At 38.4% G+C, this 19,774-nt stretch overlaps 1 protein-coding gene across 3 annotated transcripts; it reads right to left on the reverse strand.

The window, feature by feature from the left end:
* Positions 1-3,858: 3,858 nt before the first annotated feature.
* Positions 3,859-9,866, reverse strand: LOC144665904 (microfibril-associated glycoprotein 4-like). 3 transcript variants are annotated; one of them, XM_078527186.1, is made up of 6 exons: positions 9,682-9,866; positions 7,287-7,549; positions 6,963-7,077; positions 6,041-6,421; positions 5,804-5,896; positions 3,859-5,243 (listed from the first exon to the last, which is right to left on the reverse strand). In XM_078527186.1, the coding sequence occupies exons 1-6, from the start codon at positions 9,752-9,754 to the stop codon at positions 5,002-5,004; spliced, it is 1,167 nt and encodes a 388-aa protein (XP_078383312.1). In that variant the 5' UTR covers positions 9,755-9,866; the 3' UTR covers positions 3,859-5,001. The 3 variants fall into 3 exon arrangements, with proteins under 3 accessions (XP_078383312.1, XP_078383311.1, XP_078383313.1); XM_078527185.1 differs by having other exon boundaries at positions 6,951-7,077; XM_078527187.1 differs by lacking the exon at positions 5,804-5,896 and having other exon boundaries at positions 6,951-7,077.
* Between the last annotated feature and the right edge of the window lie 9,908 nt (positions 9,867-19,774).

The following is a 19,774-nucleotide window of genomic DNA, read 5'->3' on the forward strand; positions in this document are numbered from 1 at the left end:
AAACAAAGGAACAATGCCCCGGCCGTGCCGACGAAATATTGGAAGGATTATAATAGTTCATCCTACCGTACGGTCAGCCTTTTGTTTCCAGCTGTTCCTACACTACAGGACCAGTAGAGATACAAGGTTACGAGAGCTGTTACGCTACTGTATGAGACCAGCTCCTTCCCAGGTCGGCATGTGAGTCTCTCAGCTAAGTACAAAGGGAAGTGGATTGTTCTGCGTATTGCTACTTAAGCGAGGAAGTATGCGTATGGCCACTTCACCAAATTAAGATTATTACTGTAAATATATCACCACCAGTTGCAGGACTCGGTTGTTCAGTGGGTAACGCTATAAAATCACTAAAGATCTGCACTATCCACTGAATAGTTATTGATCTAGCCCAGGTTATTTAAATGGTGGATAACGCTATCCACTAGATAAATCATTATCCAGTGGATAGTGATTTCTAAGGTTGGTAGCGTTATCCACCGGTCAACCGAACTGAACCGGGCCCTGTCTGCAAGATCCACTCGATGCCTGTAATATAGGAATTTTATGGTAGAATTTCAAATAAAGAAGCTGCTTCAACCTATTTACTCCACGTTACTCTAGTACGGCTCAGTTTCTAAGATGATGCAGGAACTGTAACAGTCTTGTTTTCAAGTGCTCAGTTTAATTTTTGCGCTGTAGAAAGCATATTTGGGGGGGGGGGGGGGTGTTTTGAAAAAGAGCGCACAATTCTTGACAAGTGCCAGGCTCCATTGAAACGGACTCCGATAAATTCTGTTGCTCTATCACACTTGTAAACCCCTCTTTGTTTCATTCCAAAATGTTAATCGCTATTTCGAAGCATAAGCGTAGCTGCCATGGGACCTCACACCATTGGAATTGGCCGGGAAAACAGTAGGGGGGTCTCGCGCGAGACCCCGGGAGTTAGTTCTAAATAATTAATACGGGAAAGGGTTGACTCAAGGGTTAGTATGGGAGATGAAGGCTCCAGTTGATGGGCTCCTGATAATAATAGTTCTCAAGCAGTTTGGAAGATCCAGTAAATGGAATATTCGGCTTGAACTTAGAGTGGAAAAAAGCTAAAAACAAATAAAACGCCAACTTTGGATATCTCGCAAAATGAACTTGCTTGATTCCCTCCAGGCCTTTGGCAGTAGTCCAGTCCAAAGTACTGACCAACAACACACGCGGGTGCACAGGCAACCCAAGATCGCGGCGTGAATGTTTGTTAATTATGAAGGTCTATATTGAGAAATTATTCAAATTAATTTGCTGTTCCTTTGGTCAGTGGGTTTCTTTTAAACGATAGTCAGCCAGTTTTCCTTCCGATTTTTTTGTTATCAATAACAGAAAAGGTCTAAAGGTTTTGTAGTATGTGACTGGAACAGATATGGGTACAGTGGGGTATATTTAAGAAACATGTTACACGAGGCAATCTTCCTTACAAGAAACGTTGCATTGCCACGGTTACCAAATCATTTCACGTGTTACACCCCAACCTGCAGCACCACAAAAGGAGCCAATCATTCAAGATCCTTCCCTACAACTTGCAATGTTTTTCGGCCGTTATGGTTGCATTGCAGCCGAGGTTGCAAGGAAAATTGCCTCTTGTAATATAGCCTTAATGGTCTCTCTATAGAAAGGTAAAGAAGAATCAGTAGCAAGTAACACATTCCTGTCCAGTTAAGAGTTAGTTGTAAGTACACAGTGCAACAATAATTTTCACTTACAGCTTTGCCTCCAATCCAAGTTTTACACGATTAGCTACATGATGTTATGATGGGATGTGTTAGAAGGGACGACTTCAGATGTAAATAAAAGTTACGGAAAAATGCACGTGTAACCCTTCCTTGCGATAATCTCACTTCGACCACATTTTTCCATGAACTACACTCTCATAGACCATAGAAATGATGTCATATAATGTCCAAAACTTTGCAGTAAAACCACTCGCCTGCGGCTCGCGGTTCCACTTGAGTTTTGAACATTTTATGACGTCATTTCTATGGTCTATTTAACAATTATTCCATGAGCGCGCGTTGGATACGAGATGGTAGATAGCCAACGAGGCGCGTAGCGCCTCGTTGGCTTTAACTATCTCATATCCAACAAGCGCGAGTGGAATAATTGTTTTACTAGTAATACGTGACTGGCAGGGCCTCGCGAAGCTCTGGGTTATTGTTGCCTAGTAACGGACAAAATACAGCAGACAGAATACAAACAGAAACTGAACAACAACGAACTGCACGATTACAGAGACTTCGACAAAATACAGCAGACAGAATACAAACAGAAACTGAACAACAACGAACTGCACGATTACAGAGACTTCGACAAAATACAGCAGAAAGAATACAAACAGAAACTGAACAACAACGAACTGCACGATTACAGAGACTTCGACAAAATGCCGCGGATAGAATACAAACAGAAGCTGAAGACACAAGAATACAGAGATTACAATTACTGAGACAAAATTATACAGACGGACTTTTAGTAGAATCAACTGAACAGCTACAGGATAGATTACAATTAAGAAGGGAAAGTGATGCAGCGCGCTTTCAATTAGAATCGGAGGAGGAGAGAAATATTCGATTACAGTCTGCTCGAGAAAATAGTGCCACGCGTAGAAAACAACAACAATTAAAGCAACAGCAACAGGAACTAAACAGAGATGATTATCTTTCCAATGGATGGAGAAATCCCGATCAGCCTTTACATCAGCAACAATGGGTTCAGAACGAAATGGCAAATTTTCATACAACAATGAACAGTTTTCAACACCAGCAGTTTATAGCCTGAATAGGCGTTGAGGGAGTATTATGTGGAAATCAGTGTTATTTTAATCCGAAAAGAAAACGATAAAAACGAAAGGCTCTGGATTCGAACCCATAAAAAAAAATAATAATAAAAAAAAAACCCTAGCCGGATTCGAACCCCCGCCCACAGTCCCGAAGATCTGATTTCAAGTTCGACGCCTCTCACCATTAGGCCACCAGCGCGCGGCCGTGTGACGTCATTTCCGCCACACACCAAGCTCACAAATATATATATATGCTGTTTAACCTGACTCGTCCCCAGTCGTCTTCATACAGCACGCGGCAAAGATACAGCGGAGGGAGAGACGGGTACCACCTCGCGCGCGTGCTTCTCCCGTTGCCGCGTGCTATATGAAGACGACTGGGGACGAGTCAGCAGTTTAACTGAAGAGTGGGTCACCTTAATGGTGGCCTACGAAACAGATTTGTATTGAATGGCAGTCAACTGAATTCGAGTCGTTCATTAGAAAAAAGATTATCACGCTCCTTCACCCGAAGTTGAGCACTGTATTGGCTCCAACGGTGACCATTGAAGAGGGACAAAATTATACACCCCGCTACGCTCGGCCTCGGCCTCGCTTCGCGAGGAATTAAAAACTCCCAAAGAATTTCAATATTTGCACGAGCTCTTCGGCTGTTCTCGCTGACACGTACACCTGCCATATTTGTGGTCCATGGTATATTTATACCATGGCCTGTAAAAACTCAGGAATTGGAATATGCCATGGCTAGTTTTTAATAAAAGAGTGTAGGCCATGGAAAAATGTGATCGATTTGTTAAATATTGTTACGGCCACTTATATTGAACCATCACAGTAATTTGGCCGTTTAAATGGGGTTTCTCTACTCGCTATAACGTCAATTATGCAGGAGATAAAATATTTAATTTTTTTGTTAAACTGGGTCAAAAGTCGATAGATCGAGCAATTCACAATCAATCCGGTTCGACTTCAGTTCATCATTTTGTTTAAACAATTTGTTCCCCGGTTACATAATAACTTATTTTATGCCTTATTGTATATTTCTTAAAACACAAGAAAACAGTGAACTGGACAACTGGTTTATTGATAGCTGCACACTAAGTTTCTAGAATCAGCTATAATGTTGTAAGATATTATCAATATATCCCTTTTTTCGAGTAGTGATTGGATAACTGTTTGTTTTGATCTGCGGATCAAAACATTTCCAGAAGTGGACATTATTCTGGACTGTTATTCATTGGCTGAAAGGTTACAAAAACGGAAAGGAAGATTAAAAAATGTCAAAAATTAATAAAGACGCTTCGCGAATGGCAACAAATTTTGCTTTTAAAAGTAATCCAAGCTAAAAGATACTGTATGTACACGCTCCCTTGATGGGCGTGGCTCAAGCTCATTCTATCCCCAAAGGGATACTACTAAAGGCGCGTTTTTCCGTACAGGTTCAACATCCAACACGTTTTATGTGTAACTGGTTCATTAATGATTGTTTGGCTTGTAAAATTATCGTAGTTGAGCAACTTAAACTATATAAATGTTTTGTAAATGTACCGTGATAATCAAAACTACTAGCAACTACGAAACTATCCTGTTTACAAGATCGACGGAAAAGGGAGAGAGTTTCTCTCGGCTCTTTTCGCTCTCTGTTTCTTTTTTGTCTTTCTTTTGTTTGTTTGTTGTTTTTTTTTTTTTGCTCTCTTTTTTATAAGGCTCGAGAGTTATCCTTGTTTGTTAGGTGATTAACGGCAAAATTTCCTTGTTTGCTTTGGGGCCAATATTTAACCAATAAACAATGTTATTCTCCGAAATTTGAAGTTTAGAGTTCATAATTAGAGAAAATAAACAGAATTACTCGGCTAAAATACCGTAATCTAACACTAATGATCTTCCAGAGAAGGGCTTAAAGGACCCTAGTCAGCCACACCATTGTTTTTGTTTACATACGAGAATTTCGGTATTACATTTTACCAAGAGCGTGTCTAAACCAAAGAGTTCACTGTGAAACTGTTTAAAGTAGTTAAACAGACTTCCGGTAACACAACTTACAGCAATGCAATAAGATTTCGCTTCAATATACAATTTTCATAATTTCGATGCAATCGAAAATGGCGGAGGCTGACTAAGGTCCTTTAAACCATTCCGTTTGATGACACACACACCTACATAGCTTATAGAAGGAAGTACGCCCCCACCCCTTCCCGGGCCGGGTTCTAAAAGCCCACCGGTCTGATCTTCATTTCAGCTCTTGTAGCTGGACAAATCTCACCCCACTTAATACAATCAGTCCAATTATAATAAACAGCGTTCAGGTGGCTTGTTCGACAATCACCGAACCACCAGGCTCCTTTTACGTTAACAGCACAGTGAACTGCAGACACGTCGTTATCTTGATCGATATCCTTTGTAGAGAATAGACGACCATTATGATAATCAAGAAAATCTCCAGCGGTTCCTAAACCAAACATGACAAAAAAAAAAATCAAAAGTAAAATAAAGTATTCCCCCGCGGGGGGGGGGGGGGGGTTACTCGGGTATGGTTTGGGCGGTTATGTGCCTCCCGGGTCTCTAAATTAGGACCCTGTTTTAGAAAGAATTTGTATTCAAAATGATGCCCTGTTCTAAAAAGTTAGTAAATTTTAATAGCCCGCTTTTGTTAAATAAAGTTCTTTCTTTGTTTGTTTGACTTATTACACAAAAATACATAAAAATTACTTAATAATAGCCTTTTGTGCGCAACACGGGATGCAACATTAACGTATTTTGTTAAGCAAACTCTTTGTGAATAATTTCAAATGGCTATTGATAATTTGAAACTTTCGTGCGTTCGAAATATAATATCCGTTCTAGGAAACGTCTTTGAAATGGATAACCCGTTCAAGATCAAGAAAACCCAAAATCATGAACCCGTTGTGCGGCACATACCCGTATAGTATACTTCGAAACTGTGACAAAAGGGCGTAAGAAAACAAAGGGTGCGTGACAAACAACAACAACGTAAATCGTGGAACTTACGAATAGTATTGTGATATCTTTTCGACCCAAACCAATTTTGTGAAACCAGTTGACCTTTTGGAACCAATGTACCAACAAGACAACAGTAATTTGCTAAATAAAATAATCAGTAATAATGAGTGAAGTCAGTAATACAAACTAGAATATCTTTTAACATCGAGAAGCAGATTTTTTACAGTCACGTGCAAATTTGAGATGTCAGATATTAAGATGTGTTCAACACGAAAACTGGCTAACCTGAGTAGCCTTCTACGCTGAGCTGGTACTTAGTCTCCTCGCTCCCAATCTTAAACAAACCGTACTCGGCGTAGCCAGTGTTCCCTGTAGAGTTTTCCAGATCAACGCGGAGCTTGTATTGTCCACTGCTGGTCAGGCGGTTTATCTTATCAAGTCCGAGCCAAAACTCACCATTTAGGTTACCGAAGCCACGTTTGTAGTCGGCCCAGTCCCGGTAAAAATCAACCGAACCATCTACTCTCTTCTGGAACACTGTCCAGCCGCCTCCAGCTGTTGTTTGGTCACAGAACACATCAAAGGTACCTGAACCATCAGGTTTGATTGAATAAACACCACTGTTTCGTTCTCCAGTTTTGTAACGGTCGGCACAGTTTGCGACAACTGTGGAACAAATAAATACCATGTGAGGTTCATCATTCTAGGGCAAACCAAGCCAGTTGTTTTGGATAAACTCTTTAATTATGTAATCGCAACTAAGAAATCAGTAAATAATACAGTAACACAATTATAATAAAAGTTATGTTTTTAAGAGACGCTACATCTGCCCCAACCATAAAAGATTAAAAAACATTTAAAAAGTGACATGATTAAAAACCTAGCTGCACTGTTCAAGCATTGTCTGTCTCATTTCCAGATACAACGCAGCTTTCCAGACGCATGCAGATCACTGGTTTTAGTGCACTCTCTTTATGTATTTTTTCTTTCAAAAGGGAAGTAAGAAGTCACTGACGAATACTACCAGAGGTTTAAAGACAATAGGCACCTGGTCAGGATTTCTCCCTTGTTAACTAGGCACACATTATCAGACTGGCCTCTTCTTGATGTCAAAAATTGGATATTACCTTGCTTTTCTTTCATACCAAGTCATTCCTAAGAAAACCATGCATAAAGAATTGTAGAAAAAACTTACTTATTAGCGTACCTTTCTCGCAGTGTTCGCCCCCAAATCCAGGAGTGCACAAACATCGATATCCCTTGTCTGTAAAACCGGACTGACAAGTTCCGTTGTGGCACGGCGGGTTTTTTCCACAGGCGTTCTTAAAACAGGAAAACAGCAAAAAAATTAAAAGTTATTTTATTTATAATTCAAATTTGGAAAGTGTTGAGTGTATTATGCTGGATTTTCCATTTGACGTGTGCCCCGGCGCAAAACCGCCAATATTTTCATAATTCGATACTTCAAGTTAGATTAACAGGAAAAAATACATATTTTTTCATTTCTTTTTTTAGTTTTTTAAATATTTACCTTCGCGCCGCGATAATAATAAGATGTGTCAGCAACAAGGTCTCCGTCGTGTTCCATGTGAGTGGAATTATTCAGCTCACATTCATGCTTTTCACTGTTAGGATCTTTATTTTTAATGTTAAGACTGACACAGGTGTCATTCAGGTAGCAAAGATATTCACAGTCGTCCGAGCTCTTGACAAGCACAATTTTTATCGTGTGGTTCATTAAACGTCGCTCAGCATAGAAATAGTAGTCTGGGAAGTACAGTTCACGATCCCATTCTGAAATAAATTATGCACATGTTTATGTTATTGAACTGGATAAGAAATAAATAGGTAACATAACAAATAAACAGATAGACGACGGAAAAACGGAATCTGGCTCGTTTTATGGATTAACAATTAACGTTCTGTAGAATGATTAGGGCTGAAAAGGTGGATTTCATTTGCACAATAACGTTTTACGACAATAATAAACTTTATAAAAAAAAAAAACAGAATGAAAACTGGTTGCGAAAACGTCAAAACAAACAAAAGAGCTGAAAGGCTACCTTAAATACAGTTTGTACGCCCCCTGATCAAAGGCCGATCTCAATGCTAACAAAAGATTTCCAGTTGTTAGCCTCTCCCCCACGGATATCCCCCCCCCCCCGTTCCATATCAACTTCCCCACACCCCTTTAAAAACATTGTACTTCAAATGGAAATAGACAAGTAAATAGCATTCCAAACGTGTGATCGGAGCAGCTTTCTTACAATGAAGTAAAAACCCGCGAGTAAGAACCTACTTTTAAGAACCTGTTAGGCTAAACTTTGCCAGAACCTCTTTAGCCTAAAATTTGGAAAAACGTTCTTATTTTCTTAAATTGATTAATCGACATTCTGGATCCTCTTTGAAGGCACCTAGGGGCCTTATCACTCCAGCTGCAATGTAAATGCCAATGTTGAAAATCATGAAATATTATTATTGATACAATCACATAAATATAAATAAAATGGTATCCAAATTTAAATTTAACAACAATTTAAATTTTTCTTCAGAAAAATAAGAACCCATTAAGAACCTAACTAGCCTAAATTTGTGCTAATTACCATTTATGTAAGAACCTGTTTAGGCTAACTTGGAAAAATGCAGTTTCTTACTCGTGGGTTTTACTGTATATCGCTCAAGAGAGCAAGACAGTCTAAATTAAAGTCGTTTTTTTTTTTTCATCTCATATCTAAGTTAACGACCGCTTATAAGCCCTATCCGCGGTGGTAAGCTCCCCAAGTTGTAAGCTCATCCAGAACCCCTTACCAAGTTGGCTGGTAACTAGCATTTTACTTCAACAACATCGTGTAGCTGACAATATTCACGTTTTAAAATACTCAGGGAATACAGGCTGTACGTTTTCTACAAATTCAGTTTACAATTATCCAAATGTTTAAAAAAAATAAAAACTGCGTGCATTAGATAATAAAACTGTTTTCTATTCAAATTTGCATTTACTGACGTTTTCGTTGATGAATTGTTATTAACAAAATAAACTGACTGACCAAATATTATTGAAATCCACCTGTTAACAATCTCCATATTTCTTGGCTTTCCACTAACAAGTCAAAATTTCAAAAAATATATTTTACACAACTGTGAAATTCATTTCACATTCCTAATCTCAGGTCAGAATTTGCTTAGTTCACTCTAGTAAGAAAATATGTTTTCATCGTTTCCACCATGCTTTACATACCTTCAAAAGGTCTGAGTAAAAGCAGCGATGAAACAAATTTTAAACAAAACACTATTACTATTTATACTTTGTTTACTATTTATACTTTGTTGTAACCTTCTTCAAATCACACTGAAGATGGCAGATATTTCTGCCGAAACATGTCTCCAAAACTAAGAAGTGTCGTGTTTTGTTTAAATAATTCAAAAGAAAATTAACTTCAGCACGAGATAAAGCAAACAGGAACTTGTAATTAGCAAAACGGTCGATGTGTGTGCGTGTATACACTTGTATTTTATAAATAAATTTTGGAAACCTCGCATACAGCCAAAGACAAACGTTAAACGGTTGGGCAAAGTCCATAAACGGATTGAGAAAAACGTTATACGGTTACAGAAAATTTTAAACGGAATAACTTTAAACGTTAATCTTTCCGTTATTATTTCCGTTAATAAATTTTGGATACCTTGCATACAGCCAAAGACATCTTTTCAACTTGGAGCAAAGTTGAAATAATATCTCCTAGTAGATGGTTTGCGCAACGCTTTACTCTTGCCTACTTACAAGGCAGTTATCTGATATTGTGGGGAGATAAAAGTCGATAGCTCCTGGACATATTATAAACCCGTAAATAAAAGAAAACTTGGGTATTCAGGGTATATAAAGAATAATTAATTTTCTTATAGGTAATATTTTCTTTCAAACTCACCCTCCGCCGCGCTCGTTAAAGAAGGCTTCAATGAAATCCACGATAACAAAACGAAAAGCAAAGAAAAACTCATGGCTACACCCCAACCGGTGCACTCAGTCACGTCTCAAAGTAGGTGATGTTAGTGCTGAATTTGCTCTAGTGATGTGAAGTCAAGGCTGCAGCTCAAGCCAACACATTGCGTGTTAAGATATTGCACTTAACAAAACTAGTCGCTGCATTATTTAGAGCCCTTGGCAATTAACGCTATAAATTATTTGCTGACAAGTTGCGCCCACCTGCTGTTAGTTAGGCTTTCCGTTGTAGGTTATGTATTTTTTATGAATGAATAAAAATACTTTTCCTTGGTAAAGTTTTTTAATACTTGTGATCGGGAAAGCGAAAACGACCACAAACGCTTCTGATTGTAAACGGATAGCCATAGCCAAAAAACTTTAAACGATTGAAAATTATGAATAAACGAATAGCTTAAACTTTTTTGGAATATTTTAAAAAACGGTTTAAAAGCTGATAAAAACGATCAAGTAGATATGAACGGCTAAACGGCTTACTTAGACGAGGGGACTGAAGGGGTAAAATGGGAACTGGGATTTGGGCAAATTTTCACTGGGAAAATGGAAAAATGGGACACTGGGGCTAGGAAACACAAACAAAAAACAATAGAACTGGGAATCGGATTTATAAATTCGGATCAACAATAGGCAGGGACAACAATAGGCTGGGAAATATGATTTTATACCCCCCTTTCAGGACACTCTCATAATTCTTGACAGTTTATGAAAAATTTCGATCTAAGTGCCGTGAACCACGCTTGTAGGAAAGACATAAGCTCTTATGCGCGGCTTGAAGTTTAAGCCTGAACTTCCTGTATGTTTGCATTAAAATTATCAAAATGCAAATCAACGCTGCCGACAAATTGGCGCACGCTTTTTTGTTTACTAAAATGAAAATTTGCTAGCACTAAAAAAAATAACGAGAAGTACATAGTTAGCATAGGTTTAAGTCTGTGTTGTAGCTTATCCCGGTTTCTGTAGCATTAATAGACTGGGAGTATGTGGGATGCAAGTCCATCACAGGGTTACCCCCAGCATTAAATTCGCCGGTACCCATTTATACACGGGATGGAGAGCACATGCGGCCCAAGCTCACGATGAGAGGAGTTTTAATAATTAACATGATAATCATTTAAATACGCGAAACGTGACTCTTGCCTTAGTTGCAACATATGGAGGTGTTGTGTTACAACGGTTCGTATTTTTAAAGGGGTTTGTATGGAAAAACGTTGTCGGATTTATAGCTGGATATTACGATATTTTTGCTGCCGCAGCGGATGAGCCTGAAGTTAACGAGCGAGGCAGCTCTCTAATCGGTAAAGGATTACTTTATGGGGCCTGCAATCGCTTTTCTTACGAAACGCAAGGAATTGTGGTCGGCGGTAAGATCAAAGGCGCAAGGAATTGTGGTTATGCGCGAATGGAAGATTCAGGTTGCGCAGTGGAGTTCTATGTGATCTTTGTGCCAATGCAATTGGAATAATAGCGGAAGATGCAGACGAAGGTCGCATGTGCGTCCTTCTTCTTTTCATTACTGAGTTTATGCGTTGAGTCCTGGTTGGGCTGATTGTAGAAGCCACAGTTCATTCTGCCATACAGTAAAATAAACTGTCCACGTGTGCGTGCGACATCGGCAAAATGAACCTTCGTCGCCAGAGGAATAACGAATGGACAGAATGGAGACCAAAGGAAATGATTTCTAACGTTAGCTGAATGCTTTGCATTTTAATGTTGAAAGGAAGGAAACTCGCCTTCCAGGGCTTGCTCTTGGGCCATTGCAGATGTAAGCGAGTGGGAAAATCAACTGTTTTCACGAGAGAAACAACCACCGTAAACGTCTGCTTTCACTCGCTGTAATGAATCCATTTTAACAACGCGTAACGCAATGACTTCATAATCGTCATCTTTCTCGTCAGAACATTGCCGTTTGGAGCATGTGACGATATTCCCACTACTTGCTTCTTTTAAAGGCACAATATATAGCATTAAACTTAAAAAATACGGTTACTATAAAGATAGCGAAAAAACGGAACGATGTTTCGGTGTCACCTTGGCACCATTACTCCGCTCATTATCAGTTTTTTGACACCTCACTGGAATGACATGAACACTGAACAGTTACAATTTAATTTATTCTATTTCGCAACTTTACTTTTAGTATAAATTAAATTCTTTTCGTCACATACAGCGTACTGACATACGGTACTTAATAATGGTGCCACTCACCGAAACGTCGTTTCATTTTTTTCGCTAATCGTTATAGTTAACAATATATAGCGATGAAAAATTTCTACGTTGCGCAAAGTATTTCTCGTTATTTTTTAGTGCGAGCAAATTTTCATCGTACCCAAACCAGAAACCAGTAATTTGCGTTTTGATATGTGACCAGGCACGAGGCTGGATTTCAAACAAGTGACATCTTGGATTTTACAGCGCGCACAAAGTTAACTAAAATACTCTGCTTTTCAAGGCAAAATTTGTGAAAAAGTTCACTCGAATCGACTTGAAGCTCTCTTCAGTCTAATTTTAGGCCCAGGCCAAACGTCGAACTTCACATGAGACGAACCTAATGCAAATTAGTAAAAGCTATTTGTTTTTGGTCATTTGCATTAGGTTCGACTCGTGTGAAGTTCGACGTTTGGCCCGGGCCTTACTGCAGTGACTTGCAACTTGAAACCGACATCGTTTATAAAGCGCGAAACTTTGTGTCTCCCTTACCGTATGCTTATACTTCCTTGATATAAGCTGGTCATCCCAAAAGTCAACACCACTACATATGGACTTAAATGTGTAAGGTATACTGCAGCCAAGGCGTGGAACTCGATGTAAATTAAGGCATTTACGAAGGCTATACGTCAGGTGTTCTTCACTGCATCTTAAGTCCGGTAGTGTTATTTAATGTAAAATTGTAAATAGCTTATTAACTTTTAGTATTTTCTTGTTATTGTCTTTCTTTTGTTTTCTTTCTTGATTTTGTCTCCTTTGTTTTTTCTCAGCACATTAGCATATTTTTGCTAGGGGCCTTAAATCAGTTACTGCAAAGCAACTACTACACCGTTCTTCCCCTTTGGTAGCACTTCTACCATTTAGGTATACTAGTTACAATAAAGTCAACTTTCCTCAAAGCCGGTTAGGCGAGTTATGGCTTTGCGAGTTTCCCGAGGGAATTAAGAGAATTGACTGAGCATCGTTCTCGATTTGACATCACACGCTCGCTCTCTCCACCAATTAAACGGAGCTTGACTTCAACAGGGCATAGAAATTCGAGGATTTAACCAAATCAGAAATGAGAGGAAAGCCTGAGAGGAATTAGTGAAATAGAAGGCAGACAAGTAACGCTTGATGGTATCGCTGATTTTGTTAATCCTAAGGCTTGTGTAGCAACAAAGAAATATTTATATACCATCTTCATTTCCAACACAATCACTGTTCGAAGATATATAAAGCTATCTTAAAGATAGGGAACTCGAGCAACCAAAAAGAAAATAAGCCTAAGATGATGTTAACAACGGTGAAGAGATAGAAGAAAAAGGAAGGAATCAAGCCATCCTAAACCAGTCAAGCGCGTGTATCCGTTACCATAGCAGTTACAATTGCAAAAATACAGGATGTTCCAAAGTAGGTTTTCGTAGAAAAAGGGTGCTTTGTTTCAACTGCCTGATCCCCCGTCATAGAGTACCAGAGTGTAGGGAAACTGGTAAAGAATTACCAACTAGAAGCCGAATTTTAATTGGTAGTCTTAATGTAGCACGAATAGTGTATAGTTTCTAATTTTTTCTCCTTTTCTTATTTGTTCCTATCTAATTTGTATATACTTTTAGTTCTATATAGTCTTAAATTAGCATTATGGCTTCCTCATTAGATACTATTTATATATTTTGGACAAAAACATCCACGAGACAGCATAAAAACATAACTTTACAGTGGTGTAAAGAAAGCTCAAGTAAAGCTGGCGTAAATTTGGAATTCAATCAACTTTACGCTACCTTTGCATGTTTTAAAGCTGACCTCTAAGCCAGCTTTACACTCATGTTTAAAGATTGCCTAATAAAGAGACTAACATTTTAAGCGAGCTTTAAGTTGGCTTAAAGTTCCTTAAATGCCAACTGCAGGTTTTACGGCCTTTGAGAACATTTAATTGATAGCTTAAAGTTAACTTTAAGGAGATTTAAGCCACCTTTAATTTTCCGTAAATCTCCATTTTCATGCTGTGCAAAATAAACCCAAAACGCTTGAATGACGTAATGACAATTTCCCGCTACAAAGAGGAAAACACCAAGAAAATCACTGCAAAGGATCCTGGTGGAATAGTTTTATTTACACGAGGCACATAATACAGTCAAACCTCTCCTTACAGACACTTGAAAAATACATCTTTATTATTTATCACCGAGCTCAAAATTTACCATCTTTATTATTACTACACACTTGATGAATTCGACATTGCTGATCCTAGCAGTATGCAGGACGCGTGTCACATATCAACCTAGTAAATGGCCCAGCTCACCACGAGTCTCTCGTAGCTCAGTTGGTTAGAGCGCCCAACCGGTATCTGGGAGGCCATGGGTTCGATTCCCGTCGGGGACTCAGAATTTTTCTTTGTCCCATGCTCGTGTCATTGTTGAAAAATACATCTTTATTATTTATCACCGAGCTCAAAATTTACCATCTTTATTATTACTACACACTTAATGAATTCAACATTGCTGATCCTAGCAGTATGCAGGACGCGTGTCAAATATCAACCTAGTAAATGGCCCAGCTCACCACGTGTCTCTCGTAGCAGAGTTGGTTAGAGTGCCCAACCGGTATCTGGGAGGCCATGGGTTCAATTCCCGTCGGGGACTCAGAATTTTTCTTTGTCCCATGCTCGTGTCATTGTTGAAAAATACATCTTTATTATTTATCACCGAGCTCAAAATTTACCATCTTTGTTATTACTACTTCTACCCTATTACGGACAGTTCACCTCGTCCGAAAGAGACCAAACTTCATTTAAACTCTACCTCTGTAATACAAACACCTCCATTATAGGGACACTCTTTCCTGTCCCTTTGGTGTCTGCATTAGAGGTTCGACTGTATTAAGAATGTAGTCAAGATTGCGTCATCACAAATGGAATATTGCATGTAGACATAATGGTCTTAATTTATATAATTTATATTTTTTATATTTCGCGCAATAGCCCAAGCCTGACAAACAACGGCTTGAACTACAGGACTAGGAAATGCATGTGTGTGTTTTTTTTTTGTTTTTTTTTTTTTGCACTTAACAAACTGCAGACTTCCTTTTCTTAAGAAAACAACATTTGTTTTTCTTATTTACTGTTTTGATCGATCAAGTAAGCAGCATTCAGTTGCGGATGCAGATTGGTCAGTCTTAATTTACCGAACACGATAACAAACTTCAAACTACGAAAAGTGCGCATAAATTTTTCAAAACGGAAAAATAACGAGGCAAGGTGGAGCATTCCCACTGATTTGACACTATTTCTGACTATTTCTAACTAAATATTTATTTTTGAAATGAATTAACTATATTGTGTGAAACGATCTGACTATTGTGGAACGACCTGACATGGAACGAAGTGACCGGATACAGGTCGAAGTAATTCTATAGGTCGAAGTAATTGCATGTAATTGTCACGGCTTTCTTCTAGCCCTCTGATGTTTATGGCCTTCGTAAGAAGAATAAATGAACGAACCGTTTGCAATCACCTAGATGTAAGTCATAACAAGAAAATGAACGAACCGTTTGCACTCGGAGGTTGCTCAAGTGATTGCTACTTCAGCGGTTTCATCGCCCTGTGACTCTTGAGAACGCGCCTTGCATTTCCCAAGAACAGAATCATCGATAGTTGATATGTTGCGATGCATCGTGCGAAAGTGCTGCCTCAAACCATTATACTGCCGCCGCTCTCGAAAGACTTATAACACAAAGCTTTTCCATTTTTCCTCGCATACTGAATATGTCGATCAAAGAGGGAGAAAAGTACCCACTCTTGTCAAACTTGCATGTTCAGCTTCCGACGCCATTTTGTAACTACAGTCAACTCTCTCTAAGACGGACACCTTCGGGACCGCCCGCAGCTGTCCGTCTTAGAGAGGTGTCCGCTCTGTAGAGAGTCGAGGTAACATGACACCAGTAATTCTGAGATAATAAAGGTAAATCTATGCACAATGTAACAAACCTTTGCCAACTGCAACAAGACTAAAATAATAAAAGGACCGTATTTGCTTTTTAAAGCAAAAATTGAAAGCTTCTACTAACTGTAATACTGTAAGTAGAGAACGACCTCTTTAGTACCCATATACGTAAGCAAAGAAGTAATCGGTTAAATCGACATTGTTTGTGGTTAGTAAGCTCGGTATACACGTATCCTTAGGGCACTGTCTAACTTTGCAAAGTTTGCAAGTATTTTCACCAATAAAACATGATAAAACAAGAAGCTTGAGAAGCTTAAAATCGGGCGGTTAATAATTAACTATCTGCTTTGACTTGAAAGGCAGGGTACAGTACAGTAAAAATCACTGGAAAAACAGTCACTTTAGTAACACTCAGTGGGAGGTTTGCGTAAGTCACAGTCTGCATGAGTTGTATTAGTGTGTAGAACCCTGGTAGAACATAATATCTGGAATGTTTTCAAGATTGCATTATTACTTAATGACATAATGTTCTCAATTTATAAATATATTTCGCACAATACATGTAAAAATAAACGATTGAGCTAGACGACTAGAAAATATAAATTATTAACACTAAGCAAAGTGCAGCCTTTTCGCAATACTCTTTATCAGGTAACTACTATTGTCAAGAAAATGAACACAACTAGTTGACCAATGATTAGGTATTTGTTTCATACCATTACTGTAATCTGATGAAGAATAGTAGTACTGACCCAAAGTATAAGGGCTGGAAAATACTGAAAACCATTTCAGCTGCGTTTCAAGAAATCCAAAAAAGCTTTACTTATCTCATATATATATGTTTTGCAGTATTTTGTTAATTTTGGGCGATTTGGGGGATGTCGGGGAGGCGATAGATTTTCTCAAAGGATTATTAAAATTTAGCCAAATAAGAAATATTAGAATTTGAAGTTAAAAATTGGTCGACGGACACCAAACAGTCCCCGGCCCTGACAACCTGGAGTGCGCTTTCAAGGGGGTCAACTGTTTGGTGGTGTTTCCATTTTTTTCTTCAATCCCTTCTTTAAATATCTTAAAATTTCATTCAAATTCAGGTAGAACCCCACCATAAGTTTTGTTCTTGTGAGAAAACAACAGAAGTCAAAGGTTGCGTGGTATAACTCCCTCCCTTTCCCTCTCCTTAGCCTTTCACCCCCACCTGTCCCTCACTTTCTACTCCTATCCTTCCTCTCCCTCCCCTCTCCTGCAGTCTTTTACTCCACCCTATCCCATCGAGCTTTCTACTCCAATTACCTCCACCCTCACCAGCGTTTTGGGTGAATTTAGATGTTTGAAAATGCTATTTTCGGCCTTTTTCATTCAATTTAATGTTTGCATACATTTCCTGACCGTTTCAGTATCCTTTTTTCTAGGTTTTTCGTTTGTGTGCGTACTAATCTGTGCCAAGCAATTAGAGAATAACAGAAATTTGCCTTAATTTTGATCTCCTATACCAAGACCTTAGAGTATAAACCGCTAATAAAACAAAACACACTTGATAATAATTCTCTGAGGTTATACACCTTGCAGTATAACGTACTTACGAACTTGATAACAAGACCCATGTCGTAGTAAGGATTTTTACTGATCAACATAGAAAATAAGTTCACAATGGTTTGTTCGCAAAACGTTTTTTACTTTACAGAGGGTCTGTATATTGACCTGTAACTTGTATATCGTATTGAAAAATTCAGAACGAACCGACTTCTGCCCGCTACCATATGTTGAAAAATTAGCTTGTTCGAAACCGCAGCAAAATCGTTAGAGACAGACAAGATACAGCCGTTTACTGGCAGTCTTTAAAAATCCTGAATTTCGTCAAAATGAGCCAAAATAAAGTTTTCAAATTTCCTTTATCAATATGGTTCTTATCTTCTTATTCAATTCTATGAGCTGCTTTTATGCAGTACTGTCCAACAAAGATTTCAATTTCCTCAAAGTTTCGGGACGAAAGGATTCAAAATATTTCGTGCAGAATGTAATTTGATTAAGTGAATGTTTTCACGTCTATAAATACTTCAAGCAGTGAATAAAAAACGGTTTTGTTTTCATCAATGAGAACCACTTTCAAATAGTTACTGCATAAAAAAATAACAATCAGATCAGAATACAATGATTTTTAATGCAAGGTTTCGCTGTTATGTCTCGGCAGAGATACTTCTTTTTTGCAAGTTCAAATGTATGCAAATTTCGTGTGAAATGTAATTTGATTCCACTGTCTTGTTTACAAACTCCTTTTTAAGAAAGTTGTATTTTCGTGAATAAAACCCATTGGCCTGTTTTATTTTCTTGATCATGTTTGTCTGTGATTTTTACAAAACAGGTGGTCTTTTTTTCGGAACTTTAAGTTGTGCAAAAATTCCTGTTTTGAACACAGATGTCACTTCCGGAATTTCTCATCAAAAGATGTAGATTTCACCGCATTGCGTTTCGCTGCTTTATTTTATTGTAAAGGTGAACATATTAAAAACTCTTGCAATGCGTTTACAATTCGACTCAGACATGAGACACGGATGTCGTGCAATATTTTTGCGGCATCTTTCCATTATTTTATTTATTTTTTGTCAAAACTTAGGGTAAAGAGAGACGAAAGTAGACGGCCGAAGTTTGGTAAGTAGCCGGTTGTTTCGGCCGGCTACCAGCCCTATTCAAGTTCCACTCATATTCTGCCATGTCGGGGCATCCCTCAACGGGAAATAAATTTCCCCGATTCCAAAACTAAACTCAAAACGCTTGAATGACGAGCCAAAAAATAATTCATTTCTCGAATAAAAGATCGGAATATCCGGAAAATAACAGTACTAGTTCCTCATCAATTAAATCTTTCTTCGCAAGAGTTACATAATAGTCAAGAATAAAATCTTAAAAACACAATTTTAAACTATTCAAAACCAGATTAATCACACGACAGGCAAAATGTTTCAGATTAATCGAAAATGAGACCAAGCAACCTTTTGAAATCGAAGACTTTCAAAGCCATGACATGCATTCAGGCCGTGATAAAATTTAATTAAAATAAAATTCAATTGGTATTTAATTATAATTATTCGAAGTTTTCATTTTGAAGTCATCTTTTCATTCGATAGCTTTACCGATCTCGTAAAAAAATTCCATTCAAGTTCACACCAATACTGTACATTGCCAATGTTTTGCTGACGTCTTGAGAAGTGCCTTACTAACGTCACTAGGCAAATCTAAAATATATTCAAAACATGTTGTGCAAACATTCTACTCTTTGTGACAGGCGACTTTGACGCCCAACTGTGCGGAAATGAAAATCGACACACTTCTTGCTAAATATATAAAAAATAGTTTTAAAGTGGAGTCCGCCTCAAAAAAGTGTACCGCCAGATCACACTGCTATTTGTAGAAACCAGCAAAGCGTCTAGTTCCAAAGTTTCCCACAAAAACATTGCGTGACGTGAATGACGTTACCCCTTTTATTTACAAGAATAGCTTCAACTTGTCAAAGCAACTACAGTTTCACAATGGTGAATATTAGTACTTTACCCCTTAAGCTTTTTTCTCTGTCCTCCCGCCGAAGCAAAGAAGAGAACCAGGTTGCAGATAAGCCCAAAAGTCGACCCAGTGTGCCTACAACGATTTACTGTCAAAACTGAAATGAAACCGATTGGCCCAGGCTATCTCCGTCGTTTTTGGCCGGCAGGAGACTATCGTCTAGGACGCCCAAAGGGTAAATTATAAATCGGCCACGCCCGATTAAAAACACTTCTCAAGTGTCCGTTAATGATTTCAAAGTGTCCGTTGTCCGTCTTAGAGAGGTGTCCGTCTTATAGGGAGTTGGGTTACAGTAAAATGACTGAAAAACGGCAGGGACCATTACCAGGTGTCCGT

Source organism: Oculina patagonica, chromosome 9 (assembly GCF_052425735.1).
Source record: "Oculina patagonica isolate OP01 chromosome 9, crgOcupat, whole genome shotgun sequence".
Taxonomy (NCBI): Eukaryota; Metazoa; Cnidaria; class Anthozoa; order Scleractinia; family Oculinidae; genus Oculina; species Oculina patagonica.

Excerpts from the sequence above, each read along its gene's own strand:
- LOC144665904 (XM_078527185.1), bottom strand. The coding sequence starts at position 9,754 with ATGAGTTTTTCTTTGCTTTTCGTTTTGTTATCGTGGATTTCATTGAAG. Across the intron at positions 7,078-7,286 it reads ATTATTATCGCGGCGCGAAG|AACGCCTGTGGAAAAAACCC; the intron begins GTAAATATTTAA and ends TCCTGTTTTAAG. Across the intron at positions 6,422-6,950 it reads CGAGAAAGGTACGCTAATAA|TTGTCGCAAACTGTGCCGAC; the intron begins GTAAGTTTTTTC and ends TTTGTTCCACAG.